This window comes from Aspergillus welwitschiae (genome assembly GCF_003344945.1).
Source record: "Aspergillus welwitschiae strain CBS 139.54b unplaced genomic scaffold BDQ94scaffold_51, whole genome shotgun sequence".
NCBI classification, from domain to species: Eukaryota; Fungi; Ascomycota; class Eurotiomycetes; order Eurotiales; family Aspergillaceae; genus Aspergillus; species Aspergillus welwitschiae.
This window is the reverse complement of record NW_020798745.1, coordinates 101,079-127,440: the sequence shown is the minus strand read 5'-3', so window position 1 is coordinate 127,440 and position 26,362 is coordinate 101,079. Positions and strand designations below refer to the sequence as shown.

General features: G+C 51.1%; 12 protein-coding genes across 12 annotated transcripts; 7 read left to right on the top strand and 5 right to left on the bottom strand.

Moving 5' to 3' along the window:
* Nucleotides 1-629: 629 nt before the first annotated feature.
* Nucleotides 630-4,107, top strand: xlnR (putative C6 transcription factor). Its single transcript, XM_026768079.1, has 3 exons — nucleotides 630-1,287; nucleotides 1,355-3,612; nucleotides 3,667-4,107. Exons 1-3 carry the CDS (start codon nucleotides 852-854, stop codon nucleotides 3,808-3,810), a joined length of 2,838 nt encoding a protein of 945 aa, XP_026620934.1. The 5' UTR covers nucleotides 630-851; the 3' UTR covers nucleotides 3,811-4,107.
* Nucleotides 4,108-4,258: 151 nt separating this feature from the next.
* BDQ94DRAFT_184182 (putative pyruvate formate lyase activating enzyme) lies at nucleotides 4,259-6,843 on the top strand (the record flags this gene model as incomplete). The annotated part of the gene is made up of 3 exons (XM_026774583.1): nucleotides 4,259-4,663; nucleotides 4,732-5,259; nucleotides 6,028-6,843. The coding sequence occupies 3 exons, from the start codon at nucleotides 4,259-4,261 to the stop codon at nucleotides 6,841-6,843; spliced, it is 1,749 nt and encodes a 582-aa protein (XP_026620933.1).
* Nucleotides 6,844-7,350: 507 nt separating this feature from the next.
* Nucleotides 7,351-8,645, top strand: BDQ94DRAFT_175220 (uncharacterized protein; the record flags this gene model as incomplete). Its single annotated transcript, XM_026772474.1, has 2 exons — nucleotides 7,351-7,626; nucleotides 7,683-8,645. 2 exons carry the CDS (start codon nucleotides 7,351-7,353, stop codon nucleotides 8,643-8,645), a joined length of 1,239 nt encoding a protein of 412 aa, XP_026620932.1.
* Nucleotides 8,646-8,788: 143 nt separating this feature from the next.
* On the bottom strand, nucleotides 8,789-11,698 carry BDQ94DRAFT_184181 (Zn(II)2Cys6 transcription factor; the record flags this gene model as incomplete). Its single annotated transcript, XM_026774582.1, has 5 exons — nucleotides 8,789-10,365; nucleotides 10,415-10,563; nucleotides 10,737-10,930; nucleotides 10,982-11,512; nucleotides 11,648-11,698. 5 exons carry the CDS (start codon nucleotides 11,696-11,698, stop codon nucleotides 8,789-8,791), a joined length of 2,502 nt encoding a protein of 833 aa, XP_026620931.1.
* Nucleotides 11,699-12,332: 634 nt separating this feature from the next.
* On the top strand, nucleotides 12,333-14,037 carry BDQ94DRAFT_153078 (DUF92 domain-containing protein). Its single transcript, XM_026768077.1, has 4 exons — nucleotides 12,333-12,551; nucleotides 12,614-12,831; nucleotides 12,893-13,265; nucleotides 13,330-14,037. The coding sequence occupies exons 1-4, from the start codon at nucleotides 12,366-12,368 to the stop codon at nucleotides 13,660-13,662; spliced, it is 1,110 nt and encodes a 369-aa protein (XP_026620930.1). The 5' UTR covers nucleotides 12,333-12,365; the 3' UTR covers nucleotides 13,663-14,037.
* Nucleotides 13,825-15,336, bottom strand: BDQ94DRAFT_184179 (tetratricopeptide repeat protein). Its single transcript, XM_026774581.1, has one exon. The coding sequence runs from the start codon at nucleotides 15,131-15,133 to the stop codon at nucleotides 13,934-13,936; it is 1,200 nt and encodes a 399-aa protein (XP_026620929.1). The 5' UTR covers nucleotides 15,134-15,336; the 3' UTR covers nucleotides 13,825-13,933.
* A 421-nt stretch (nucleotides 15,337-15,757) lies between these two features.
* Nucleotides 15,758-16,376, bottom strand: BDQ94DRAFT_184176 (uncharacterized protein; the record flags this gene model as incomplete). Its single annotated transcript, XM_026774580.1, has 2 exons — nucleotides 15,758-15,854; nucleotides 15,994-16,376. The coding sequence occupies 2 exons, from the start codon at nucleotides 16,374-16,376 to the stop codon at nucleotides 15,758-15,760; spliced, it is 480 nt and encodes a 159-aa protein (XP_026620928.1).
* A 68-nt stretch (nucleotides 16,377-16,444) lies between these two features.
* Nucleotides 16,445-19,628, top strand: BDQ94DRAFT_153073 (DUF323 domain protein). Its single transcript, XM_026768076.1, has 7 exons — nucleotides 16,445-16,970; nucleotides 17,041-17,720; nucleotides 17,830-18,045; nucleotides 18,110-18,989; nucleotides 19,035-19,321; nucleotides 19,369-19,450; nucleotides 19,498-19,628. Exons 1-7 carry the CDS (start codon nucleotides 16,675-16,677, stop codon nucleotides 19,562-19,564), a joined length of 2,508 nt encoding a protein of 835 aa, XP_026620927.1. The 5' UTR covers nucleotides 16,445-16,674; the 3' UTR covers nucleotides 19,565-19,628.
* A 67-nt stretch (nucleotides 19,629-19,695) lies between these two features.
* On the top strand, nucleotides 19,696-21,469 carry BDQ94DRAFT_108325 (aldehyde dehydrogenase family protein). The gene is made up of 2 exons (XM_026763517.1): nucleotides 19,696-21,178; nucleotides 21,237-21,469. The coding sequence occupies exons 1-2, from the start codon at nucleotides 19,877-19,879 to the stop codon at nucleotides 21,348-21,350; spliced, it is 1,416 nt and encodes a 471-aa protein (XP_026620926.1). The 5' UTR covers nucleotides 19,696-19,876; the 3' UTR covers nucleotides 21,351-21,469.
* A 2,111-nt stretch (nucleotides 21,470-23,580) lies between these two features.
* On the bottom strand, nucleotides 23,581-23,997 carry BDQ94DRAFT_108303 (uncharacterized protein). Its single transcript, XM_026763516.1, has one exon. The coding sequence runs from the start codon at nucleotides 23,852-23,854 to the stop codon at nucleotides 23,624-23,626; it is 231 nt and encodes a 76-aa protein (XP_026620925.1). The 5' UTR covers nucleotides 23,855-23,997; the 3' UTR covers nucleotides 23,581-23,623.
* Nucleotides 23,998-24,428: 431 nt separating this feature from the next.
* BDQ94DRAFT_175213 (uncharacterized protein) lies at nucleotides 24,429-24,854 on the top strand (the record flags this gene model as incomplete). Its single annotated transcript, XM_026772473.1, has 3 exons — nucleotides 24,429-24,506; nucleotides 24,580-24,635; nucleotides 24,689-24,854. 3 exons carry the CDS (start codon nucleotides 24,429-24,431, stop codon nucleotides 24,852-24,854), a joined length of 300 nt encoding a protein of 99 aa, XP_026620924.1.
* BDQ94DRAFT_184172 (uncharacterized protein) lies at nucleotides 24,799-26,356 on the bottom strand. Its single transcript, XM_026774579.1, has 3 exons — nucleotides 26,069-26,356; nucleotides 25,944-25,989; nucleotides 24,799-25,878 (listed from the first exon to the last, which is right to left on the bottom strand). The coding sequence occupies exons 1-3, from the start codon at nucleotides 26,280-26,282 to the stop codon at nucleotides 24,978-24,980; spliced, it is 1,161 nt and encodes a 386-aa protein (XP_026620923.1). The 5' UTR covers nucleotides 26,283-26,356; the 3' UTR covers nucleotides 24,799-24,977.
* Nucleotides 26,357-26,362: the final 6 nt, after the last annotated feature.

Genomic DNA, 26,362 nt, shown 5'->3' with positions numbered 1-26,362 from the left:
GACAGCATGGCCCATGAAACCATGCAGGAAAATAGTCCACCGTGTCTGGTCACCCTGAGTGGGATTGCATGATGGGCCACGATGGCATTGACCTGACGATCCGGAGAGAGCCCCGGGCTTGGTTGGTCTCCGTCTGGCTTCCCCGCCTTTTTCCCCTGCAATTCTGCATCCCCAATCCTTCTTTTTTCTTTGCCTCGCCAGGCTGTGTCTTTTTTTCCCCTCCCCCTCCTCCCTCGTCAGCTTCTCTCCAACAGCATGCGTGAGGGTCTGCTACCAACTACAATCCTTGTTCTCACTGTCTGATGGTCTGACCCGACCGTGGTGTCTGTGGTGTGAGTGTGAGAGAGAAAAGAAAGCTAGTCAGTCCAGTCACTCTTTCTCGTGGGTTCTTCACCTTCCCCGGACCTGCCCTCCGACACTAAAAAGCCACTTCCCCCCAACTGGTTAGTTGCTGCTAGTCTCCTTAGTTCATGGTCGGCCTTGTCGCTTCTCCGGCTGACATTCTCCTCTTCTGCTGCCTTCTAGGTCCCTGTTTTTTAGTCCCTGTTTTAGTTGCCCCGCAGACTGAATCGGCAATGCCGTGGAGTTGATCGTTCCGTGGTTTCCTTGCGACCGCTCCTCTGCTTCATCATCTTTTTCCTCCTGCCCTCCTGGTCTTGAATCGCCTGGCCCTCGTCTAGGATCTGTTGCGCCAGTGTCGCCTTAATCTCCTTTCCCGCTAGCGTAGTGCCCTTTCACGCTTGGGGCCTTACGGCCCTTCCATTCGCCAGCGGTCTGAATACCTCACCTTTCCCCCCCCCAACGACCGGGGTCTTCATGACCCACTGGGGTGATTGTTCCGCCCGGTGAGGATGTCAACCCCCTCGATTCCTCAATTCACCAGTCCTTTCTCTCCTTTCTCTTCCGGATCGCACTCGACTGGCATGGCGCCGTCTCAGACTGTCGGGTTGGATACGCTCGCCGAGGGCTCGCAGTACGTCCTGGAACAATTGCAGCTGTCGCGAGACGCTGCGGGAAGCGGTGCCGGCGATGGCGCGACCTCCACTTCCTTGCGAAATTCCATGTCGCATACGAAGGATCAACCACCCTTTGATAATGAGAAGAACCAGAGCACTGGCTCGGGTTTTAGGGACGCTCTGCAAAGAGATCCCCTCGTGGAGGCTCGCTCTGCCATCCGCAAAACCTCGTCTTCAGCTCCGGTTCGCCGCCGAATCAGCCGTGCGTGTGACCAGTGTAACCAACTCCGAACGAAATGCGACGGGCAGCATCCGTGCGCTCATTGCATTGGTAGGCTTCCGCTCTTTCTCCGATGCTGGCGATGCATAGGCGGACGCTTGACTGACCTGTTCTGCAGAATTCGGACTGACCTGCGAGTATGCGCGAGAACGCAAAAAGCGTGGAAAAGCGTCGAAGAAGGATCTGGCGGCGGCAGCTGCGGCGGCTACCCAAGGGTCGAATGGTCATTCCGGGCAGGCCAACGCGTCGCTGATGGGCGAGCGAACGTCTGAAGACAGCCGGCCAGGACAAGACGTGAACGGCACATACGACTCGGCTTTTGAGAGCCACCATCTGAGCTCACAGCCATCGCATATGCAGCATGCAAACACTGCAGGTATATCCGGCCTGCACGAGTCTCAGACGGCACCGTCGCATTCGCAACCTTCGCTAGGAACGACCATCGATGCGATGCATTTGAATCATTTCAACACGATGAACGATTCCGGTCGCCCGGCGATGTCCCTATCCGATCTGCGTTCGCTACCCCCGTCCGTCTTACCACCGCAAGGACTAAGCTCCGGGTACAACGCGAGCGCCTTCGCTTTAGTGAACCCGCAAGAGCCGGGCTCACCAGCTAACCAGTTTCGCTTGGGAAGCTCAGCGGAAAACCCAACCGCACCGTTTCTTGGTCTCTCGCCTCCAGGGCAATCGCCTGGATGGCTCCCTCTTCCCTCGCCATCTCCTGCCAACTTTCCTTCTTTCAGCTTGCATCCGTTTTCCAGTACTTTACGATACCCTGTTTTGCAGCCGGTCCTGCCTCACATCGCCTCCATTATTCCGCAGTCGCTAGCGTGTGACCTTTTGGATGTTTACTTCACTAGTTCCTCTTCGTCCCACCTGTCTCCCTTGTCCCCATACGTGGTGGGCTACATCTTCCGCAAGCAGTCTTTCCTCCACCCGACAAAACCCCGAATATGCAGCCCCGGTCTCCTGGCGAGTATGCTCTGGGTAGCCGCACAGACGAGTGAAGCTGCGTTTTTGACATCGCCGCCCTCGGCTCGGGGGCGTGTATGCCAGAAACTGCTAGAACTGACCATTGGTTTGCTCCGACCGTTGGTCCATGGTCCTGCTACCGGAGAAGCGTCGCCCAACTATGCGGCGAATATGGTCATTAATGGCGTCGCTCTGGGCGGATTTGGGGTCTCCATGGATCAGCTGGGCGCGCAAAGTAGCGCCACCGGCGCCGTGGATGATGTAGCAACTTATGTGCATCTTGCGACGGTAGTATCCGCCAGCGAGTACAAGGCGGCCAGCATGCGCTGGTGGACTGCGGCGTGGTCTCTAGCGCGTGAGCTGAAGCTAGGCCGTGAGCTGCCACCCAATGTTTCCCACGCACGGCAAGATGGAGAGCGAGATGGGGATGGCGAGGCGGACAAACGACATCCTCCGACCCTCATCACGTCGCTGGGTCATGGATCAGGAAGCTCCGGCATTAATGTCACCGAAGAGGAGCGTGAGGAGCGTCGACGCCTGTGGTGGCTCTTATATGCGACCGATCGGCACCTGGCGCTGTGCTACAACCGGCCCCTCACGCTGCTGGACAAGGAATGTGGCGGGCTGCTGCAGCCGATGAACGACGACCTGTGGCAGGTCGGCGACTTTGCAGCGGCTGCCTACCGCCAGGTCGGACCGCCCGTCGAGTGTACGGGTCACAGCATGTATGGATACTTTCTACCGCTGATGACGATTCTCGGAGGGATCGTCGATCTGCACCACGCTGAGAATCATCCGCGCTTTGGCCTGGCGTTCCGCAATAGCCCGGAATGGGAGCGTCAGGTACTGGACGTTACGCGGCAGCTGGACACGTATGGGCGCAGCTTGAAGGAATTCGAGGCCCGCTACACCAGCAACTTGACTCTGGGGGCTACGGATAACGAACCTGTCGTCGAAGGTGCCCACTTGGATCACACGAGTCCTTCGGGGCGCTCCAGCAGCACCGTGGGATCGCGGGTGAGCGAGTCCATCGTCCACACGAGGATGGTCGTCGCCTATGGGACGCATATCATGCATGTCCTGCATATTTTGCTCGCGGGAAAATGGGATCCGGTGAATCTGTTGGAAGACCATGATCTGTGGATCTCCTCGGAGTCGTTTGTCTCGGCCATGAGCCATGCGGTCGGTGCCGCAGAAGCAGCGGCAGAAATCTTGGAGTACGACCCGGATCTCAGCTTCATGCCGTTCTTTTTCGGGATTTACCTACTACAGGGCAGTTTCTTGCTGCTACTGGCGGCCGACAAGTTGCAGGGCGATGCCAGTCCCAGTGTCGTGCGGGCATGCGAGACGATCGTGCGGGCGCATGAAGCGTGCGTCGTGACCTTGAACACGGAGTACCAGGTAGGTTTTCTTATTTCGCTCCCTAGCTTGGTAATAATAGCTAACACAATGTAGAGGACATTCCGCAAGGTCATGCGATCGGCGCTGGCACAGGTTCGAGGACGCATCCCAGAGGACTTTGGGGAGCAGCAGCAGCGCCGACGCGAAGTGCTTGCGCTATACCGCTGGAGCGGCGATGGCAGTGGGCTGGCACTGTAGTTTTGCAGTAACACGGCTGACGATGAGATGTGATTTATGGCGGTGCATTGACCGGTCAATGGCTTCTTACATTCTTATTTGATACTACTTTTGGATTCGCTATTTCACTCCGGGCTTATGCTGGCTTCATTGTCAAGAGGGGTGGCATGGCGAATGGAAATATGCTTACTTCGTGTTGATATGGATTCATACATATACTTTGGTGATATATGTGGATATTTGTGGCATGTACACTACTATGCGTGATCTTTGGACATGATACTTTGATACCTGGTCAATCTAATTGCTTTCTTTTCATTTGTTGCGCAACAGCCGAGGTATGACGCCATGGCTGAGATAAGCTGCCGATAAGCATTCGCATTCCATCCTCCATCGAAGCACCAAAACCTTCTTCATATAACCAATCCATCAAATCAACACTCGTAATGACAATAGTATAATCCCCAAAATGCCCTCTCTACTACACTCCCTCCGCACATCCCCCTTCCTCCGCTCCAAACCCCCTCCCTTAAACCCCATATCATATTTGTATACATCGAAACGCCACCTCGGCATCCCCCCGGCCTACCTCCTGGACGACTACATCCCGCGCTACCAACTCCTCTCGTCCATCGACGCCTCCAAAAAGCGCTCCCTCGCCTACGCCCACCTCCAAAACTGCAACCTCTGCCCGCGTCGCTGCGGCGTCAACCGATACCATGAAACGGGCATGTGCATGATCGGCGCCGAAACCGCCAAAGTGAACACCATCGCCCCGCACCGCGGCGAGGAACCCTGCATCCAGGGGTTCCATGGCTCCGGCAGCGTGTTTTTCTCCGGGTGTAATATGCGGTGTGTGTTTTGTCAGAACCATGTGCGTATACCCCACCCCCAAGCCCCTAGGTTTAGATAAGTGATGTGGGTTGACAGTTGTGTGGACAGGATATAGCGCACAAGAAAGCAGGTCATGATCTCACGCCTACCGAGCTAGCGGAGTGGTACATGAAACTCCAAACGGTGGGGAACGTGCATAATATTAACCTCGTCACGCCAGAGCACGTCGTCCCGCAAGTCGTGCTTTCAATTCTCGATGCGAGGGATATGGGATTAAAGATCCCGATTGTGTATAACACATCTAGCTTCGACTCCCTCGACTCATTACATCTGCTGGATGGGTTGGTGGATATCTACCTCCCTGACTTCAAAGTCTGGAAGGGGAGTACCGCGAAGCGATTACTCAAAGCAGAGGAGTATGTCGAGACAGCGAAGGAGAGTATCAAGGAGATGCATCGGCAGGTAGGGGATTTGAGTTTTACCTCTGATGGGATTGCGAAGAAGGGAGTGTTGTTGAGACATTTGGTGATGCCGGGGTTGGAAGATGAGGGGAGGGAGATTGTGAGGTGGTTGGCGGAGAATGTGTCCAGGGATTTGTATGTGCATGTTATGGAACAGTATAGGCCGGATGCGTATGTGGGGAGGAGGAAGAGAGGGAGGAGTGGAGAGGAGGATGGGGAGGTCAGGTATAAGGAGATTAATCGCGCTGTTAGGGAGGAGGAATGGGGGGGTGTTAGGGAGGCTGCGGTGCAGGCGGGGTTGTGGAGGTTTTGTGAGGTTAATGAGATGGGGGGGTTTCATCTGTAGATAGGAGTGCATGATATTGATTATCGTGGTGTTTATGGTGCTTTTATCCCTACTAGATTGGCGGAGTGGTACCCTTTCTTTTTAGGAGCATGCAGTAAGCATAAAAGAGAGTTTTGAGCAATGTTATGAGATTTTGGTTTTCTTTTACCCCAGTAGTACTGATGGCCCCACATGTATAATACTCTATACTGACTCTTTCTAGGAAAGCTAAATAGTGCAGGTATTTGAGAGCCTCTAAGTACAGTAGAAGTAGATTATCCCTCCCATCATAGAACATCGTGCTACAAACAGTTCAACCAGGTCAAAATAGACCTTGAATCAGCCCCCGACCCAGGCCGGAAAAGCCCAGTTCCGAAAGTCTATACTAAACAGCACAAGCAAGCTTCAAGTTAGATCACAATGATCTCGCTGCGGAGAAGTAACTTTAAAAGGACCGATGTGCGGTATAATAGAAGCTTCAACCATTCAGTTGAATCATACCATACTATCCCAAACAGCATCATGTCCACCACCCAATTCCTCCTCCCCGACTCAACCCCCCTAGCCCTAACAACCCAATACCCACCGCGTCCATATCGCGGAATCCAAGAATGCAAGCGCGCCGTCCTATCCCTCTGGGACGATCTCTACCCACAAACCTCCAACACGGTCGACCAATACCTCACCTACAAAGACGTCACGCCGGCCTCATTCCACTCCCTATTCAGACTCCGCCACCGCCTGCAAAGAATCGTCCGATTCACCTACTTTCCCACGATCTCGACACTACTAATCAAGGTCCTAACCCCGGCCTCGGAAAAGGCCTATTTAATTTTCGCCAACGGGACAGTAACCAATCCGATCAACATGAGAACCGAACTTGTTGAGCGAGAACCGTTAGGATCAGCTACATACACAGCATCGGCGCTGGCACCAGGGTCGCAGAAGGAGGCGGACACCGGCCTTAAGAACGGGCTGTTGAGGCCCGACGATGCTACAGACTGGCCCCAGTTGGTCATCGAGAGTGGTGTATCGGGGTCACTGCATCGATTGCGACAGGACGTGAATTGGTGGATCGGGTGCTCTGAAGGAATGGTACTTTTGGTTTTGTTACTGGTGGTTGACTGTGGCCAGAGGAGATTGATCATTGAGAAATACTTTCCACAACAGCTCAGGCAAGGTGGTGGTGGTGGTCCGGTTACGAGAGCGCAGGCTGCGCATGGTAGGATGGATGATGGGTTTGTGCCGCAGCTTGTCGCGACTACGGTTGTTGATATGAGAGCGGATCCGCCTGCTGTGGAGGGGCCTCCGGTGGTTCTGGAATTTGAGAGGGTTGTTGGTCGACGGCCGGTTGGACCGTCTGAGTGTGATATCGTCTTTGAGGCTAAGGATTTGGTTGAGATTGGCGGGATTGTTCTTCGTTGGATTCCGTAGGAGAATGTTAGATGAGATAGTAAGGTAGTCCGAGGCATGCTTTTACTACGTAGCTAGGATCGCTGGGTGGTGTGTCCCACAGGATGATTAGATCTCATCTGGGCAGATTGAATTTGCTGATTTTTTTATTACTACCAATATGCTAAACTCCAGGTAGCATCTGCGGCTATCCAGCTACTACGAGTCTCTAAGATGGTGTTGATGTATATCATTATTCGTTATCTTCTTGTTGCTTCTGACTGATACAAACTAGCAGAATTTCCAGATAAACACTATAGACATGGCATCTGAGCGAATGTGGATTAGACCTTAGAACTGTGTTATACTACAATCTCATTCATTTCTCATTCACCTCTCACTTTGCACCCACATTCACTTCTCACCTACTTCCGATACTTTCTGGGGATGTGTTTGAAGTTTTCGTCGTCTACTTATTCCACTCATTCCCGTTTCTTCTCCTGCCTCGTCTACCAAGTCATCACCACGCCGTCAACTATCCTGTCTGCCATGCTGTTTGCTCGGCCCTTTGCTCTTTCCTTTGCTCTTTCCTTTGCTCGGTCCTTTGCTCGGTCCTTTGCTGTGTCGCTTGCTACGTACATGCTCGGTAGTTTGCAGTGTTGTTGTCAGCTGCTACCTTATCTGCTACGCGTCTTCACCTTGCCTTCTGCTTCATTATGTCTGACAATCGATGTCCCCAAGTCCAAGTATTATCCAAGCAGCATATCTCGCGCTATACCGCTAAGTCGTCAGCTATCGCCCTTGGGCCAAATCGCCAGTACCAAGGTCAGTCCCGAAAGCTTACAGTATGCTTATGTCACTAGCTAACCTCGCTAACCAAGCTTAAAAAGATGATGTCCCGTTCCATGACTGACCGCGAGGAGGGGGAGGAGTCCACTCCTCTTACTGAAGTCACAGAGGGCAGTACACCAGGCCCATCCGCGGACAGCATGTCATCTTCGTTCAAATTGCCTGATTCAACAACTTTGGCAATGAGTGAAATTTACCCGCCCCGTACCTACAGAGGCTTTGATGAATGTAGAAAGTCAATCTTGGCCCTCTATGGTCGCCTGAAAGAGAGAGATGTTAACCAGGTCCTCTCGTATAAGCATGTGGGACGAAGTGTGTTTGTTGATCTCGAAAAAAATCGTGCCAAACTGGGGGCGGCCGTACGTTTCACTTATTTTAAGGACATCGAGACGCTGTTGATTAAAATCCCCCTGGCCCCGCACGAAACAGCTCATCTGAGCATAGCTGGGGACACGAGAACGATCTTGACTAACATGGGAGTCGAACCGGCGGAGCGTGTGCCTATGGGTGCTACAACGTACACGACCAACCCACCCTCGGAGTCGAGCAAGGAAGGTGACTCCGCCCTCAAGAATAAGATTCTGAGACCTAATGACGGTGACTGGCCCCACTGCGTGATTGAGTGTGGTTTATCTGAGTCGTTGCCGCACCTGCGTATGGCGGTGGATTGGTGGATCGGCAACTCTGGAGGGGACGTCAACCTAGTTCTGCTTCTGAATATTTCACGAGCCAGAAAGACTATTACCATCGAAAAGTACATCCCGTTTGCCCGACAAGGTCCTAGAACGAGAGCACAAACGGCCGGAACCGTCCACGTTCGTCGGTGCGTTTCTACAATTGTCATCAACATGAAGGCCAACCCCCCCTCCGTCCACGGTCCCCCGCTTATACTGGAGTTTGAGAAAATCGTTGGAAGACCGGCTGTCGGGCAAGAGCATGATGTAGTCTTTGGCTATGCTGCCTTGTTGACTATAGGTGCGACTGTTTTCGGATGAGTGCCATAGGTTGCTTGGGGGTTATGATAGGATGAATGATGGAAACGTGGGCCTGTTTGCATTCAAGTTTAATGAGTTCCCTCAAGGCTCTGGCCGTACACCTTGAAGTACAAATACAAGATCTATCTTAGAATTGGTAGAAACTAATGGACTTCATCCATCATGAACACCCTCTTCCTCATCACCAACTCTTTCGCATCTGGATCCGATAACGCGTAATGTAGCACCGCATGCTTTCCATCTCCAGCCCTCTCATACATCATCGTTCGCACCCTCGCCCTCTCCGGTACATACCCATCAGCGTCGGCTGCCTCCCTTTCCATCTTCGCTATTTCCCGGATCATATATAAGTATGACATCGAATCATGTAGTCCTTCGCGATGAGGCCATGCGCGGAACAGTTTCAGCACACGCTCTCGGATACCCACATCGCGGCATTTGATTCCTACCGAAAACAGTGGGACGAAGACACCGATATCGGAGATGACGTTGGGGAGTGGCTGTTGCTTGTGGGCGTATTCCGCCTGAAGGCTGGCGACGATCTGCTCTGTTAAGGTTACGGCTCGCGTCCATCCTGCGAAGTATCGGTCGTAGATGGTTTCGGAGACATCCAAGAAGGTGGCGATGTAGGTACTCATGACGATGTGACTGACGCGGATTGTATCAATAGCCCGAATCTCTTTGGGCGTAAAGTGTTGGGCCTGGGAGAGGTATGTCTCAAAGGCGTTGATATGGCGTTGCATGTTACTGTATTGCTGTTGTTGCTCCATGTAGAGAGGACGATGATCTGCAGAGCGATCTCGAAGTTCTGCTTCGCAGCGCGTCCAGAAGCGTGTCATGCTATCGATCAACGGGTCCAACCTTTCCTTTGCCTCCTTTAGACTGCGTATTTCTAAATTATCGTACTGCACCCTGGAAAGATGTGCATCCGATGGTTGCAACCTCATCACGGAATCCTCGCTGAAATGCGCTGCCTGGACTGTCAATTGCGCAAACATCTGCATGAACACTGCGTCCTCTTCTAGTTTACTATCCTCATTCGTACCAGCGGAGATGGCTCTGAACATTGCTTCCCTCGCTCTCGGGCCAGTCTGATTCATAAGGATGTACGTCCCATTTTTCAGATGCACCAACACATTACTGTAGTTATCTTGCAAGAGCTCTATAATCACAAAGATCACACAACACACCAGCGCCGTAACCCGTAGCTGGGGATCCCCAGATCTGGATGCAAGACGGCGACGAAGAACCGCAATCGCCCGCCCGTATTGCTCCAGTGCAAAGAGCCGATAATCGTTATTGCCACCTACTACTTCTGTTCCGGTAACACTCACAGTTGTAGTTTCGTGGAATGCCCCCAGCGCTGCGACAGCGTGTCCAACCGCCGGCTCCGTCTGACTCATCTGTAGCACGAGGCGTTGCCAGAGTTCCGAGTCACATAGCCCGGTCAGCATGGGCACCGTATATGTTTGGAATAAGGCGAGACAGCGGCGTTCGTCTGTTGTCATACCGGGCACATTAGTGGAAATGTGCGTGTGCAGAAGACTAGCGTGTCGGAGGCGCGTTTTCACAGGGAGCTGAAATACCGGGGAGCGGTCGCAAATACGACCTGTCGCTGTGCAGTTCTTGCATGATGGTCCTGGTGTCTCGTCGCATTTGTTACGTCGTGTTCGACATGTGCGGCAACCTGTTCGAGACCGCGGTGAGTACTTCCTCAGGCCTAGGGTTTTGGAGCCCATCGCGGGGTTGACCACGTTGTAAGTTATAACATCTCCAACTCTGACGCTCGGTAGAATGGTTAAGAGTGAGGTTTCGGGCCGAGCCGATGGGCAGTGGAGCGTCCCAAGCGAGGGCACCGATAGCCTGAATGGTAGCTTTATCGCTGGAAATGAATGGCGCACAAAGTCCTAAATTAGAGCTATCCAAGTCTTATCAGTCTCGAGAGTATTGCAGAAACACATATGAAGTATCCTTGAACAGATGCTACAAATTCCCGTGGAGCTTATCGCGCAGCACAAATTACTGAACCCTTGCAAACGACCTTTGAATAGATTGCAATCACGAGCGTCAGCCATCAGAAGAGCGATCTACCGATCATTCCACTCATTGTCAAGCCTTGGACCCGCACGAGGCAGGAACGCACCCCGCCGCCCCCCCTCCGCGTCATCATTGGCGTCTTCATCCTCCAGCGCAGCGGGCGTAATATACTGCTGGCTGCGTGCCTGTCTTCCAAACTGCATTGTCATCCAGCTCGGTCTCTGACGCATGGCCTGGTATAACGCAACCTGTAGTTTTCCTTAGTAAATCATTAACAGTAACGAAGCGCATCCACGAACCTTCATGAGCAAAGTCAAAACAGCTGCTACAAAAACCATCCATGAAGCACTCTGCTGCTGCTGTCTCCACGGAACCAGACAGCTTGTCCCGTAATTAAACTGCACCTCACATGCATCATCTCCGGTGGTTTTGTCCTTAAACGGCCACGCTCGGTCATGGATACTCCGGAATCCACAACAGCGAAATTCGTCCTGAATAGCGCGAATAGGTTGAGCGTCTTTCGCGCGGAAGTATGACTGCCATTCCTGTTCCAGTCGACAGGTTGTGATGCTCTCTGGGTACAAGTAGGCGAGGGCCACGGTAGCAATGATTGTGGTTATGATAGATTGAAGGTGGTTGATGACGGGAAAGAGTCTTCGCCAAGGGCTAGACGACTGGCGGTCATCTGCAGGCTGGGCGAGTCGACTGGCAAGGTACAGAGCCAGTGCTGTAAGAGGAGGGAAGATGGTGGCGATGGCTGGAACCCATTCAGGAAGGGGAAGGTAAAGTGAAGCTGTACGAGACCAGGACAGCCTGAAGAGATGATTAAGCTTGATTCTCGACGCCACACCGCTGTATCAAGTGTGAGAAGGTGACTTACGCTCCAAGAATGATAGCAATTATCGCACACTATTGGAGACGATGACTTGTCAGTTGGCGTTCAAGAACAGTGGACTTGCTCATACCGCTGCTGCTACTGTGGAAGCCACCGTGGGCAATCCGTAGATAACTGCCATCGTGATTTCGATGCTAGACTATGAAGGTGATGAAATATCAAGCAGAAGGCTATGTCTTAGTAGTTATACTCTGAGTGGTGAGAAGGGAACAAGCTGTTGGGAGTGTGAAGTGAAGGGGATGGAGCTGGCCAGGCGGGGTCGGCGCTTGCAGCTACGCACATGTCAGGCAGAAGCCATGGTTGAGCAATGCTTCCACAGTCCTGACGCCTCCATAGAGCAAGCTTACTGCTAAAGTAGGTATGACAGGAGCTCAGCTTCAGTTTAAATCTAGTGAACATTCCATTCATAAAGAGCTCATGAGCTGATGAGCTAATCTAGGGATAGTGGTATATTTGTGGGGTAAATCAACTTGAGAATCAATCCCTCTAGCCTGGGCTCCACTGTCACGAAAATGAAGACCAATGTACACAGCACAAGGGCAAAAATGAAGATGTCATTGAAAGAATTATATACTCTTGGATTTGCCTTTTGCTCCATCCATCTGCATAGAGTCATGCTGCTCTGTGTTTGCCGATCACGATCACCAACCGCGGATGGTCACCTGGCCCATCGGAGCTACCCGCGCTAAAAGGTCAAGCTAAGATAACGCGAAGCTCTGCTTTTCCCCGATTTCTTCCTCTCTCAAATCTTACCCTGCCTTTCCCTGGTGTCGCTACCTGTTTTCACCATGAAACCATACATCGGTATCCCAGCGGTGATAGTGCTCGTTCATCGTGCTTGGTCGCGAAAGTCGCTGACCACCCCCGGCCTCATTGCGGCTGCGCTGACGGCCAGCGCCCATGCTCTTCATCCATGGTCCGCTCCTTTTGTCTTATTAGGAGTATTCTACTTTGGGGGCACCAAAGTTACCAAGGTATATATTCTCTTCAACATCGTCGATCCGCGGTTTATAATTTCTAATCGCACACTTGCCAGGTTAAACACGATGTTAAAGCTCGTTTGACGCTCTCCGCGACCGGCTCCGAGGGCGGCGAGGGTCAACGTACCCACATCCAAGTCCTGGCGAACTCTGTTGTCGCTACAGTGCTTGCTCTCCTACATACATATGTTCTGGCAGGGAAGCCTGCAAGCGCAACACAGTGCTTTTCGAATGGTCATGATGTGGCGGATCTGTTGGTCGTGGGAATAGTCGCGTAAGACTTATCTCTATTCCTTACCCTTTGTAATGCGCTTACTGACAGGTCATCGTTATAGGAACTACGCCGCTGTCGCCGCTGATACATACTCCTCCGAGCTTGGTATTCTATCCAAGTCCAAACCCCGCCTGATCACCTCTCCCACGTTCCGCGTTGTTCCCCCCGGTACCAATGGCGGTGTAACGGGCACCGGACTCCTAGCAGGAGTGCTGGGTGCATTTACAATTGCCGTGTCATCCGCTGCTATTCTACCTTTCTGCTCCGAAGGCGATACTCTCTCGACACTCAAGAGCCGGGCTCAGTGGATCCTGGCTGTGACAATGTGGGGAGGTTTGGGCAGTGTGCTGGATAGTGTCTTGGGTGGATTGCTCCAGGCCAGCGTGGTGGACAAGAGAACAGGAAAGGTCATCGAAGGAGCCGGTGGCCAGAAGGTCAGTACATGATTAACATCTACCGGATTGTTAGGAAGAGGATAGTGCTGATATTGTCATGCAGGTCCTTGTTCACCCCTCTTCTACTAAGCCCGGCGTCCCAGCTGATACCACCGGTCTGAAGCCTGCCGGATCAAGCTCGAGTGCGCAGGTACACGCCACAGAGGCAGTCGCTAACACTGCCACTCTGAAAGGAACCAGGGCTACTGGAACGTCGACGGGGACGTCCGCAGGAGAAACTGAATCGGGACACGAAAGCCGGAGGGTAGAGAGTGGACGGGACCTCTTGGACAACAATGCCGTGAATCTTCTGATGGCCTTTGCAATGAGTGTTGGTGCTATGGGTGCTGCAAGTTGGGCCTGGGGTTTAAATCTGGCTGACTTGGCTTTGTGGTAGCCATTGAGTGCTTGAAGCGTATCTATGACTCGCAATGCTATGACGATTTTCATGACGTTGACTGATTCGAAAGACTAGATTCTTGATCCGTAGAAAAGGTAGGAAGGGGAGAAAGAAAGACGTGCATTTGACACTCGCTAGTCGGCGGGTAAGGAGAGCGTCATAAAGGAATCGCTATATATAATATCAAAGACCATTACTCCAACAATACCCCACTTCTTCACCGAACTGGCTATGTCTTCGCCAAAAAGGCAGACCAGCATGCAGCGGGTTAGCGCTGATTATACCTCTCTTGGACGACGGTTTGGTACCGTCGTCTCTCCCTCTCCAGATAACTCAACGTGACGCTCTGGTCCCTGTGATAGTCAATGAAATCCTCCCATTGTTCTTGTGGCACAATAACTTCATAAGGCTGTTCTGCGAAAATATCTGTCGGCCGGAATCTGGGTGCCATGCCCTTGGGGTGCATCTCGAAAGTGAATAGCTTTTGCTTGCCACCAAGTTTGAGTCCAGTGGAATCTTCAGGTTGCCTCTCGAGAAGTGACTTGGGGTGGGCTATGTTCTGCCGATGCGTGGATTGTGGGATATTGTCTTGCGACAACAAGTGAAGGCTATCATTCCATCTTCGTTTCGAGTCTCGGTTGTCTGGCACTTCACTAACCGTTGGTATTTTCTGCAGTTGCATTGCGGGTCTGTGAGCGTCCTGCAACATGCGCTGTCGATCTTGGTCGCTCAATCCCGGCTGACAGAGTGGTAGGTAAAATGCCATTGTGCTCGCCTCAGGTTGCTTTGTGATCCATAACTGGCATTTGCGAAACAGTCGATACGCCTTTTCATAGTTTCCTTGAGCAAACTTCACCCGAGCCTGCCAGTATCTGCACCGTGCGATCACTGGTCTCTCCCCATACTTTTCTGCCAAGTCCTGAGCTTTCTGGGCCTCGACTTCGGCCTCGCGGGTCTGGCCCTTCTCGAGGTAGTCCTTTACGTTGCGAAGAGCAGTCTTCATATTGCTCATGTCAACGACCATATTACAGTAGGATATGATATCATCTGGCTTGTCTTCGGTTGCCGTCTTGGGTTTCCTTTTCTCAAGCGAGTACCTGGTTGAATGTTGTAACTGGGGAGGTGGTGGTGGTGGTGGGTAATCAAATTGTTGGCACTGGGTGTCAGGATCAGTGGGTTGAGATTGCCATGAGGCATGTTCTCGCTCATCTGTACAACCGCTTTCATCCCTGCTGTACAAAGTATCAGCCTGGACTTGCCATAAATGGTCCCCGTCATCGTTTGCAAATTCATCCGTGGAGCTTTGATCATACGAAGCGCCATCGTTGTAATTTGCTTCCATAAGGATCTGCAATGCCTCGTCCCCGCTGGCGGCCATATCTGAATGCTCGTACTCCTCGTCGCAGTCTGCTCTGATATTCAATGCGGCATCTCGCATATGCGAGTAATTGCGCCTGTTTGTTGACATTTTGCAGCATATCAGAATTCAAGGTACTCAACTCACTGGATTTCAAAACATAGGATCCTGGGTGATCCTGGGTTTGAAGCGGTATTTATATTTCATAATGGTTCTAAGGAGAGCTGCATACACACTACTAGTTTACGGTATTTCACTACTGAGAAGACATTCGACAAATATTCCATTATGAATTGTTTCACCGGACTTGCTAATAGCGTTGGATATATATTGGATAAAAGCTGAGCGCTTCGGTGTTCAACGGAGATATCCCCGAAGTACACCGATGCTCGTATATATGATGCTCTTGGGCAGCTACTATGCGTCCACCTGATCGGATTATTCAAGACATCTTTCGTTATTTGTTGTTCATCCAGCGGAATCTCTCCGCTGATCTGGTCTCAGCAGCTGATCAGCCCTAATCTTATCGGATAAGCAGCTACACTAAGTATGCCTGAAAGGGGTCGGGTTCGTCACTGGCCGGACTCACGCGGGAATGCTGAGTAACTTTCAAGACTACTACCGTAGTGCTGCTGATGAAACTTCATTGTTTGTTTCTGACAGTAGTTCAGCACTGGGCTGACACAGACACTGGTCAATACGAGCTCCACTGAGGCATATTCCATGCAATACGGATCAATCAGGTGGATGTGTCCGATGCCAATCAGACAAGCCTGATGGATGTATAGGATAAGATGGTGGTTGGGAAATGCCGTGTCCTTCTGATGACAAACTGCCTCAAACAGGCAACAGCAGCAAATCAAACCAGACAAACCGGGGTGGGGTAACCAAACGGAACAAACAATACCCAACATGGTAATCCCCGCCCCAAGCTAAGTCATGCAAACCAATGCAATCAATGCAAACTTAACGTCATGTTCGTGTCGGCGCTTCCTTCTGGCCTCGGCGGTTGGACCTCTTTTCCGCATGCGTCACTGGCCGGCGGTGCTTCATCCATTGGATCGCCGTGACACCTGGTTGTTCCTTGGAAAGTAACCCGGATGGTGGGTTCCCAAGCCATCCCACCGGAATGGTGTACCCTGCCCAGTATGGTCTGATTGACGTGCATGGCCGGCCTCAACGGTAATTTCCGGTCTGCGGTGGGACAAATCGCCCTGAGCTTACACATCGCGGAGGGCGTCCAGACCTCGATGACCCAGTCAGTCATGATGTGCTGTTTGCAAGGGCCCGCTTTTTGGATAGCGCAGGAACAGCTGCCCCCTGGTAATATTGAGAGAGGTGGGACGAGCAGCATGATACTCGTCTCTCTGATCCCCCACGCCAACTTCGAGTCTGACCTGTCGACCTATTTATCCAGTGGTGGATCTACCTGTAGTTGATCAATCTTGCATTTCTTCTCTGCAAGGACTGGCGCTTCTCCTCATCTACCCCTCATTAGCCCCCCCGATACCATCCGCGGTTTGCGCGCGCATACAATAATATAAGCTCTGTGGCTTACCCTTGAACTTGTACTTTTTTCTCTTTGGAGTGGCTTGTATAACTGTTGCTTTTCTACTTGCTTTATTGTTGCTAGAGTTCCGTGCTTACCCAATATGTCACCCTTATGTCCGGTCGTCAAGGGCGTTGACATCGTCGATATCCGTCAAAATGACGTGGAGTTTTCCCTGGTAAATGATATCCAGCGAGGTATAGATCCTCCGGCAGGAACTTGCCGATCCATGCCCACAATGCTTCTTTACGACGCTCAGGGGCTCAAGCTGTTCGAGGACATTACGTACCTGGAGGAATACTATCTCACAAATGCGGAGATTGACGTTCTACGGACACATGCGAAGAGGATCGTTGAACGCATCCCGGACAATGCGCAATTACTGGAACTAGGCAGTGGGTGCGTCTTCCTTCCGCTTGGAGCATGTATAGAGTATAGGGTACAGATACGGGATTCTAACTTACGGTAGCAATCTGCGCAAGATTGAGATCCTTCTCCAGGAATTCGAAGCGGCGAGCAAAAAAGTGGACTACTATGCATTGGATCTGTCGCTCTCAGAGTTGGAGCGCACATTCTCGGAAGTGTCCCTCGATCAATATCAATATGTTGAGCTCCACGGCCTTCATGGCACGTACGACGACGCCCTCACCTGGCTAGAAAACCCCGCGAATCGAAAGGTCCCAACGGTGATCATGTCAATGGGCTCGTCGATAGGAAATTTCGATCGTCCTGCAGCGGCAAAATTCTTGTCGCAATTTGCCAGGCTCCTAGGGCCGTCGGATTTGATGGTGCTTGGTTTGGATAGTTGCACGGACTCGGATAAAGTGTACAAGGCATACAATGATTCCAAGGGTATCACACGGCAGTTCTACGAGAACGGGTTGTTGCATGCGAACGCTGTGCTTGGATACGAAGCATTCAAACTCGATGAATGGGATATCGTGACGGAGTACGATAACGTCGAAGGGCGGCACCAGGCGTTCTACGCGCCAAACCGGGACGTGACTATAAACGGGGTACTACTTCAGAAAGGCGAGAAGCTGATTTTTGAGGAGGCATTCAAATATGATCCCGAGCAGTGCGATCAGCTCTGGCATGATGCGGGTTTAATTGAGGACGCTGAGTTTGGCAATGAGTCTGGGGATTACCGTATGTCATCCTTTGGCAATGTGCTACTCTGCATGTCATGTTGCACTGCATTGTGTAAAAACATGTTACACCAGTTGAGACCATCATACTAACATAATCTGTCGAGCAGTTATCCACGTGCTCTCTTCGGCTTCTCTCAACTTTTCAACGAGACCATCACAGTATGCGGCTCAATCTATTCCGAGCTTTGAGGAATTCCAGTCACTGTGGACAGCATGGGACATTGTCACCAAGGCCATGGTTCCTAGAGAGGAACTTCTTTCGAAGCCAATCAAATTGCGCAATGCATTAATCTTCTACCTCGGTCACATACCTACGTTTCTCGGTCAGTGTTCTGCTTGGCTATTTGTGGAGTGCAAGTGTAGGGGTCAGCATATTGACAAGCGCAGATGTTCATTTGACCCGAGCATTGGGCGAAAAGCCAACGCATCCCAAGTCATATCGACTCATCTTCGAACGCGGAATCGACCCCGATGTGGATGACCCCGAAAAGTGCCATTCTCACAGCGAGATTCCAGACGAATGGCCTGCCCTTGGAGACATCTTGGACTACCAAGTGCGGGTTCGAAGTAGGGTGAGGTCCATCTTTCAGAAGCATAATGTGGCTGAGAATAGGGTGCTTGGTGAAGCACTCTGGATCGGGTTTGAGCATGAAGCCATGCATCTGGAAACGTTCCTTTACATGCTTATCCAGAGTGAACGAACACTTCCGCCCCCTGCCGTTCCGCGCCCAGATTTTAAGAAGTTATTCCACGATGCCCGGCAAGAGTCAAGACCAAACGAGTGGTTTTCGATTCCCGAGAAGACGCTTTCGGTTGGATTACATGATGATGGACATTCAGTTCCTCGTGACTCTTTTGGCTGGGACAACGAAAAGCCCCAGAGAAAGATAACCGTTAAAGCATTCGAAGCTCAAGCGCGACCAATAACAAATGGAGAGTACGCGAAGTATCTACAGGCGAATCAGCTGCCCCAGAAGCCAGAGTCCTGGGTCTTGATCAAGCCCGAGACGTACCCGACTTGCAATGGTGTCAGTCAAGACAGTAGCTACGCTACGAATGAATTCATGGCACACTTTGCCGTTCGCACTGTGTTTGGCTCCGTCCCGCTCGAGCTAGCCCAGGACTGGCCGGTTATCGCGTCGTACGATGAATTGGCCAAGTATGCCAAGTGGGTGGACTGCAGGATACCAACCTTCGAAGAGGCAAAGAGTATCTACGCGCATGCAGCTCGGCTGAAGGAAACTAGCCACGGCCTGAACGGTCACAGGTAAGCATACCGCTTCCACTAGATGCACAGGACTTACTGTCATAGTGAAAGGAACGGAGTCAACGGACACGAACATATCGAGACCAACCCCCTACGGCCTCGCACCCCGGACCACCAACCAGTACAGCATCCTTCGCGAGAATCTCTGCCGGTGTTTGTTGAGCTCGACAATTGCAACGTCGGCTTCAAACACTGGCACCCTACCCCGGTCATCCAGAACGGCGACCGACTCGCCGGTCATGGAGAGCTGGGAGGCGTCTGGGAGTGGACGAGCACTGAACTTGCACCCCACGAAGGGTTCGAGGCCATGCAAATCTACCCCGGATATACATGTAAGCTTGCTGTGTGAGATACATGAACACAAGCTAACTGAGAACAGCCGACTTCTTCGACGGAAAACACAATGTCATCCTCGGAGGGTCATGGGCGACGCATCCACGGATCGCCGGCCGCACTACCTTGTAAGTCCGTATGCAAGACTAGCGGGTTCATGAGCTAATCTGTTCAGTGTCAACTGGTACCAGCGGAACTACCCATACCCCTGGGCTGGAGCCCGGCTGGTGCGGGATGTCTGAGGGGATGCCTAAGATAGAATAGGTACTCATGCAATAACACTTACCAGTTCGCCACCGGATCGACAGTAGAATTTCCCATAACTTCGGACCCCTCGGAAAGCAGGCATACATAACATTAACGTAAATCATGTCCCATGTAGCTCTATACTTCATCGTAGGAATCCTTAAGGCCCACCGCAGCGGGGAAGCTCCCGATAACGTGACGCCATACCCCTCCTGACGTCGTTGTTAAATGATCCACGCCTGGTTCTCCATCTTCTTCCCCAACTTCTTCCCCACGTCCCCCCAGAATTACCAAGACCCATTTTCACAATGTCGGTCCCAAACATCACCACCATCTCTCCCATCACCAACCGTCCCATCTTCAACCGCACCGGCGCCAACCCAGAAGACATCGTAGGCATCGCCGAATCCGCCCAAGAAGCCTACCGTTCCTTCTCCGAATCCACCACCCTCAAACAACGCCAGGACATCGTCACCCGCGCCCTAGACAAGCTCGAAAAGAGAAAAGATGACCTCGCCAGACAGATCACCGAGCAAATGGGCCGGCCCATATCATACACAGGTGTCGAAGTCGCCACGGCCATCAAGCGCAGCCACTACCTAAACCGCATCAGCGACTCCGTCCTCGGCGAAGCGGGCATCGTCCCCGGAGAAGAAGAACAGGGCTTCAAGCGCTACATCAAGCGCAAGCCTGTCGGCGTCGTCCTGATCATTTTCGCCTGGAATTACCCCTACCTTGTTCTCGTTAACAGCTTAATCCCCGCCATTTTGGCCGGGAACGCAGTCATTCTGAAACCGTCGCCGCAGACACCGACCATCGCAGAGGAAGTCGCCAATGCGTTTGAAGAAGCGGGCCTTCCAGAGAACGTGATTCAATATGTGCACTCCGGGTCCCCGACTCTACTTGAGAGTCTCGTTCGCTCGTCCTGCGTCAATCACATTTGTTTTACGGGCTCCGTGGAGGGAGGCCTAGCTACGCAGAAAGCAGCCTCTGATCGCATCGTCAACCTCGGACTGGAACTAGGCGGCAAGGATCCAGCGTATGTGCGCGACGACGTCGATATCCCCTGGGCGGCGGCGGAGATCGTCGACGGGGCTATCTTCAACAGTGGGCAGAGCTGCTGCGCTATCGAGCGGGTCTACGTGCATCAGAATATCTACGATAAGTTCGTGGCGGAGGTTAAGAAGGTGCTGAGCAATTACGTGGTTGGGGACCCGTTCGATAAGAAGACGCAGATCGGGCCTGTGATTTCGAAGCGCGCGAAAGAGGACATCGAGGCGCATATTGCTGATGCCGTGGAGAAGGGGGCGAAGGATGAGACGCCGGCGAATGAGACGTTTGAGAATCCTCCGTCTGAGGGGAATTATGTTAAGCCTACGCTGTTGACGGGGGTTACCCACGAGATGCGGGTCATGACGGACGAGACGTTTGGGCCGGTGATTCCGGTTATGAAGGTGGAGGGGGATGATGAGGCCGTTAAGTGGATGAATAGTAGTGAGTTTGGGTTGACAGCTAGTGTATGGACGAAGGATGTTGCTGCCGCGGAGGAGCTGGTTGAGCGGGTGGAGGCGGGGACGGTGTTTATCAATCGATCGGATTATCCTAGTCCGGTGAGTTTGCGCTGTTGATGTTGATGATGATTCTGGAGATGTGCTAATGGAGGTATAGGACCTGGCCTGGACAGGCTGGAAGAATTCAGGACGCGGAGTAACGCTCAGTCGGTTCGGGTTCGAGCAATTCGTCAAACTGAAGAGTTACCATATCAAGGACTATCCCAAATAGATGATGCGGGCTGTTTCGTTTGTTGATTTGTATTTGATTTGATTTGAATGATGCCTTGATGATCGATAGACCAACTCCAGTCCTGCCATGACAACGATAATAACAACTTTAAATGTCAATGACAAATCCACACATCGCGTAAATGTAAAGATAAGCACTAGCCATCCTTCAGCAGCGAAGGGACCAGAACATTGCAATGTATGGAGTAGTACTGCATCGCAATGCCACCAATTGAGTGGGTAAGTGCATTTGGCCCCATCCTCTAAGGAACTAGTACCCACTGCGAAGGCATCACATACCAGTCAGTAGCCAGCCAGCCAGGCGGTAACTAAGTGTCTAGCTGACTAGCAACGAAAAGGCAATTGGTAACGCCCAACTATGACAGACCCTAGCCAAGAAAGATCGCTGTATGGGCGGAAGAAACGACCGGAGGCTGGCTGGATGTTCTGAGGCTGAGATAAGTAGATATTTGTAGGCAATGATAACAAGTTAATGTGATGTAATACTATGTACAGAGTGATGGTATTGGGGGGTGCATTCTTTGTGTGATGTCCTGCATTCTTTCGTGATGGGAATGGGAGTGGGATGACAAGGGCGTTTTGTAAGGGACCACCACGGAGGAGAATTATTCAGATAAGACGATTTATCTTGGTAGCAGGGTATTAACCAGGTAAACCATGAAAACTCAATGACTACAGAGAGATTTCAGATATAATGAATGACCTGAATTGGACTGTATTAGGAAGGGATCCCATAAACCTTTTGCCTCAGGCAAACACCATCCATCCATACTTCATCAACTAACAACCACTATCTACTTACCCTACCTCACCACCAACATGAAGATAAAACACCCAGCTAGATAAGTCTAGATAATAAATAGACCCTTACCCCCATTTCAATCATAACGAATTCCCCAACTCTCCTGTCCCTCTCCTCCCCACTCTCATCCCCTACAGATATTTATCTCCAAGAATGCTAAACTTCGTTACCTATCACACTATTTACCCGCGGATCAGCGGGCAAATCTCTCACCAGTCAGTTACAGAAGGCCAGAAACTGAAGAGAATAGGCATTGTTGTGATGCAAGGGAGGTGGGTGTCTGTCTTCTTAGGTATCGCCACCATCCCTCTTCTTCCTCTTCTTCTCCATTTAATCTCGCTAGTTACCTATCTATCTATCTACGGAGTAAGTACTTAGGTAGGAGTTCGAATTGACTTTCCGGGGGAACTCAGTTTACTTATTTACTTACTTACTACTCATTTTCTGTATCCAGGGTCTGGCAATCGTAACAATGACAGCGAGATAGTTTACTTCGTAACTAAGTAGTCACTAAGTGTAAGCAGGGGATGGGATGGGGAGGGGGGACAAAAGGGGGGGCCGGAAGTATTCTTAGAATGTTCGATGCATAACTAACTTATTACCCTTTGCCCCCAGTAGTATTTTCCCCTTATGTTTCTGGATTATTTTCTACCTATTTTTATTATTTCTGTTCTGTTCTACAGTGAAAAAGTGAAAGTAAGAAATGTGTGCTGTGCAATGGAGTACATACTTATTTCACACGGAGTATCTATTCTAAACACCGTAGATATACCGAGTAGTAATAACTATACCCAAACTATTCCCGTTGTTGCAGTGCAGTATTCTATTCTGGGTAACCCGATAAACCGGACAAAATGGGGGCCAGCCAGCCCAAGTTGGGGCCGATCGGTGATCCAAGCCACCACCACCAACAATTAATCCCCCCTCTCCATATGGGGATGACGAATGCGAAACTTAATTCATCAATTTACAACTGTCTGTGTAATAATAATAAATATAGTATTCTATAGCATATAGCATGGTTTCATGCAGTCAGCAATCAGTGCAGCGGGTGGTTACATACATACATACTGTATGGCGCCCTGTTTTGGGTACCTACAGATGTGGCATATGTAGCCTACTTACTTAGTTGTTTACATACGTAAGGCTTTCAGTGCCACCTAGACTAGACTAGCCAAGTAATGTCTACACACCGTATGTATGTATGTCTGTATGATTTGCCCAACAATTCTTCGGAGATTATCGCGTCACTCACTCCTCTAGTCCGTCTCCTTCCCCCAGTTAAGAAAGGGGATGGATGGACGGGGAGCATATTTGCTTCTGTGACGGATACTCAGAAAGTCAGTAAACTGAGCTGGACCTGCCAGGGGGAATGTGTCACCCGCGGCGCGTAAGTTCAATTACTTACTAGCAATGCTTCCAATCAGTTTCCGGCACATAACATAAGGCTGTCACTGTGGATATTGCATATTACTTACTCCCCCATCCAAGGGTAGCATAGCTAGCGTAAGATAGTTGTCGTGCCACAAAATTCCGCCGATCCGTCTTAAGCCTGCATTCAGATTTGCACGGGCGAAAAACCGTTTGTTCAGTTCGAGCGAAAGGGAAATCAAAATAAAAAAGAAAAGAAAAGAGGGCCGAAATCGAGTTTCTCCTGCAGGGTGTTTCGTCGTCGTTTCCATATATCTAGACTTGTTTTCTCTGACCGGTCTTTTCTTTCTCTCTTGTCCTTCTTCTTCGTCTTCTATTCCTGCTTCCTTGTTTTTATTCTTTTATTGTTTTCTTTTCTTGATGCGCCCAATGTCCCACTGCTAGAGCTTTTTTTGTTCTGCCGACTAGTCCTTCCTTTTGGTTCTCACTCACTTACTCTCACGCTCGCTCGCTCGCTTCTTGTGTTTCGTGTTTCGGTGTTGCCACTTGTTTTTTTTAAAACTAAGCCCTACATACTTAACTCTTTGTCACTCGTTTCATAGTGTCACATCGCCATTGTCGTCCATCTTCGTCATTGTGATTGTGATTGATAGAAAGCTGCTCTTCGAAGCATCCACTCGCTTTTGTTGATCGATCTGCTGGTTGCTTGAACTAGCACTATCTTTGCTTTTTGTGTTTCTTAATTGGCATCGGTCCCTGCTTTTGTAGATAGTGACCGATCTCGATCTCTCGTTCACTACCACCATTCTCACCTTACGACACTCGCTTGATTCATCATCATCATCATAATCATCACCACCTAAACAACAAACACCTGAAGTCACTATGGAGTGTTTTCGGCAGATAGCTCGACTTGTCAAGTCTCCCTTTCGGCGCGAGAAGCAGCAGAAGGTGCTGGAAATTGTGAGTCCAACACATCCCATCATGTCCCCATGATGTCTCTCCCACCCATATGCTAATGCAGTGTGCACTCTAGGGACCCCCAACCGACTTTCGTAAAGAGGAATTGCCCGCATTCTTTTCTGATGACGAGTTAGTAACCTCACGTCCTGACTATTCTGCTATCCGGTCTAACATCACTGCAGTGCGGCAACCTTGCACAGTCGGGGTTCCACCCTAGAGAAGGAGAAGGAAGCGGCGGCCACCGCCATGGAACGTCAACCATCGACACGAGACAAGATCAAGACGCATGTCCGGAGGCTGAGCGTCCGGGTTGCGAGACCAGTTTCTGTTGCCCACGATGAGCAATGAGCCGATCAAATCGATGCCAGCTGTACACGCTTGCATATCAACATCATCGACAGTTTATCTCGTTACGGAAGCATGGAAATTCATCATAAATTCTCCTCTCAGCGTGATTCACGGTCTGCAACGTCAAAACAAGAATGTTGGAACTTCATTGAGACGCGATTTCTTTGCCTTGGGGTCCGGGCCTCGTGGATTTGGTGCTCTTCGACCTAGTGACGGGGATGATATCGGGCCCTGCATCTGATTGCTTGACCGAGACGGCTCTGGAAGCCCGTCAAAGTCATCATCGAATATTAATCTCTTCTTAGATTTGGTCGCCCTCGGTGTACTGTATCTACTACTCATAGACTGCACTCTTCTGATTCCATTGTCCCCGGTAGAGCGATTATTCATCGGGCTGCTTCGCGAGCTAGCAGCAGTAGGCGTAGTCTCCGTAGCACGATGCTGTATACGACTCGGCCCCGTCAGGGTCCTCGTCCGTGCGTCCAGATCGTCGTCATCCGTCGTTTCACTTAGTTGATCGCCGGTCCCCATCGCATCCTGTCGCTCCCTTGCTGCCCCATCCGTAGCCGCGCTGCTTCCTGCTGACGCCCGCAGTCCAGCAGCCGCCCGCGTCGTCGACTTGATGCCCTGCATCCCGACCAACGACCGCGCCTTTCGGGGGCTAATCAGCAGATCATGCAGTGACGTACCCGCCCAAGTATCATCTTCCTCTTCCTCCTGATCATCCTCTTCCGAATCCACGGCAGGTCGTAAACCTTCCACCATCTTCTGCAGCCCCTCCTTCTGCTGAGCGGACAAATCCTCCGCCGCAGCCTTGCGTTTAGCTTCCTCGGTCTGCGCAGTAACACCATCGGTCGGTCGAGCGATATTCTGTATGGTCGTGGCATTCTGCAACTTGGCTTCTTTCTTCCGTCGTATGTATTCTGCGTAGTGTAGGTGTTGTGTGAAGGTTTGTGCGACCGCGTAGAACTCGTCTTCTACCATCATGTATATGTCGTCGTTGTCGAAGCCTTCGCGGAGGTATCTTTACATGCTGTTAGCGTACTGCGTTTTTTCATGGGTGTGTGTGGCTATGGTATGGTCACGTACTCTTCAGACGGACAGCGATGGATGGGAGAGGACGGCGGTGTAGGAGCTATAGCAAGGCGTCAGTGGACCTCAGTATACTCATATTGCAAAGACAAAAAGCAACGGTTTGAGTAAAAGGTACATACAAGACCGCATGAAATCGCGCTTCTTCATCCTTGAACCTGGAGTCATCGCCATCTCGGCTTTTGGCGTCACATCGTTGTCATCTTCTTCTTTCTCCTTCTCTTTGGCTCTGGTCTCGCGCTTCACGGTTCGACGCGGTGTGTCTGACGGAGATGTCTTCGGTTCTCGTTTGGTTGTTGTTGCTGCATTGAGTAGCCATGGTAGGTTGCGGGGCATCTTTGTCGCTGGTTAGGAGGATGATGCTGGTCAATTAAACATTATTGGAATATGAAGTGAGGAGTGTATGTATGGATATG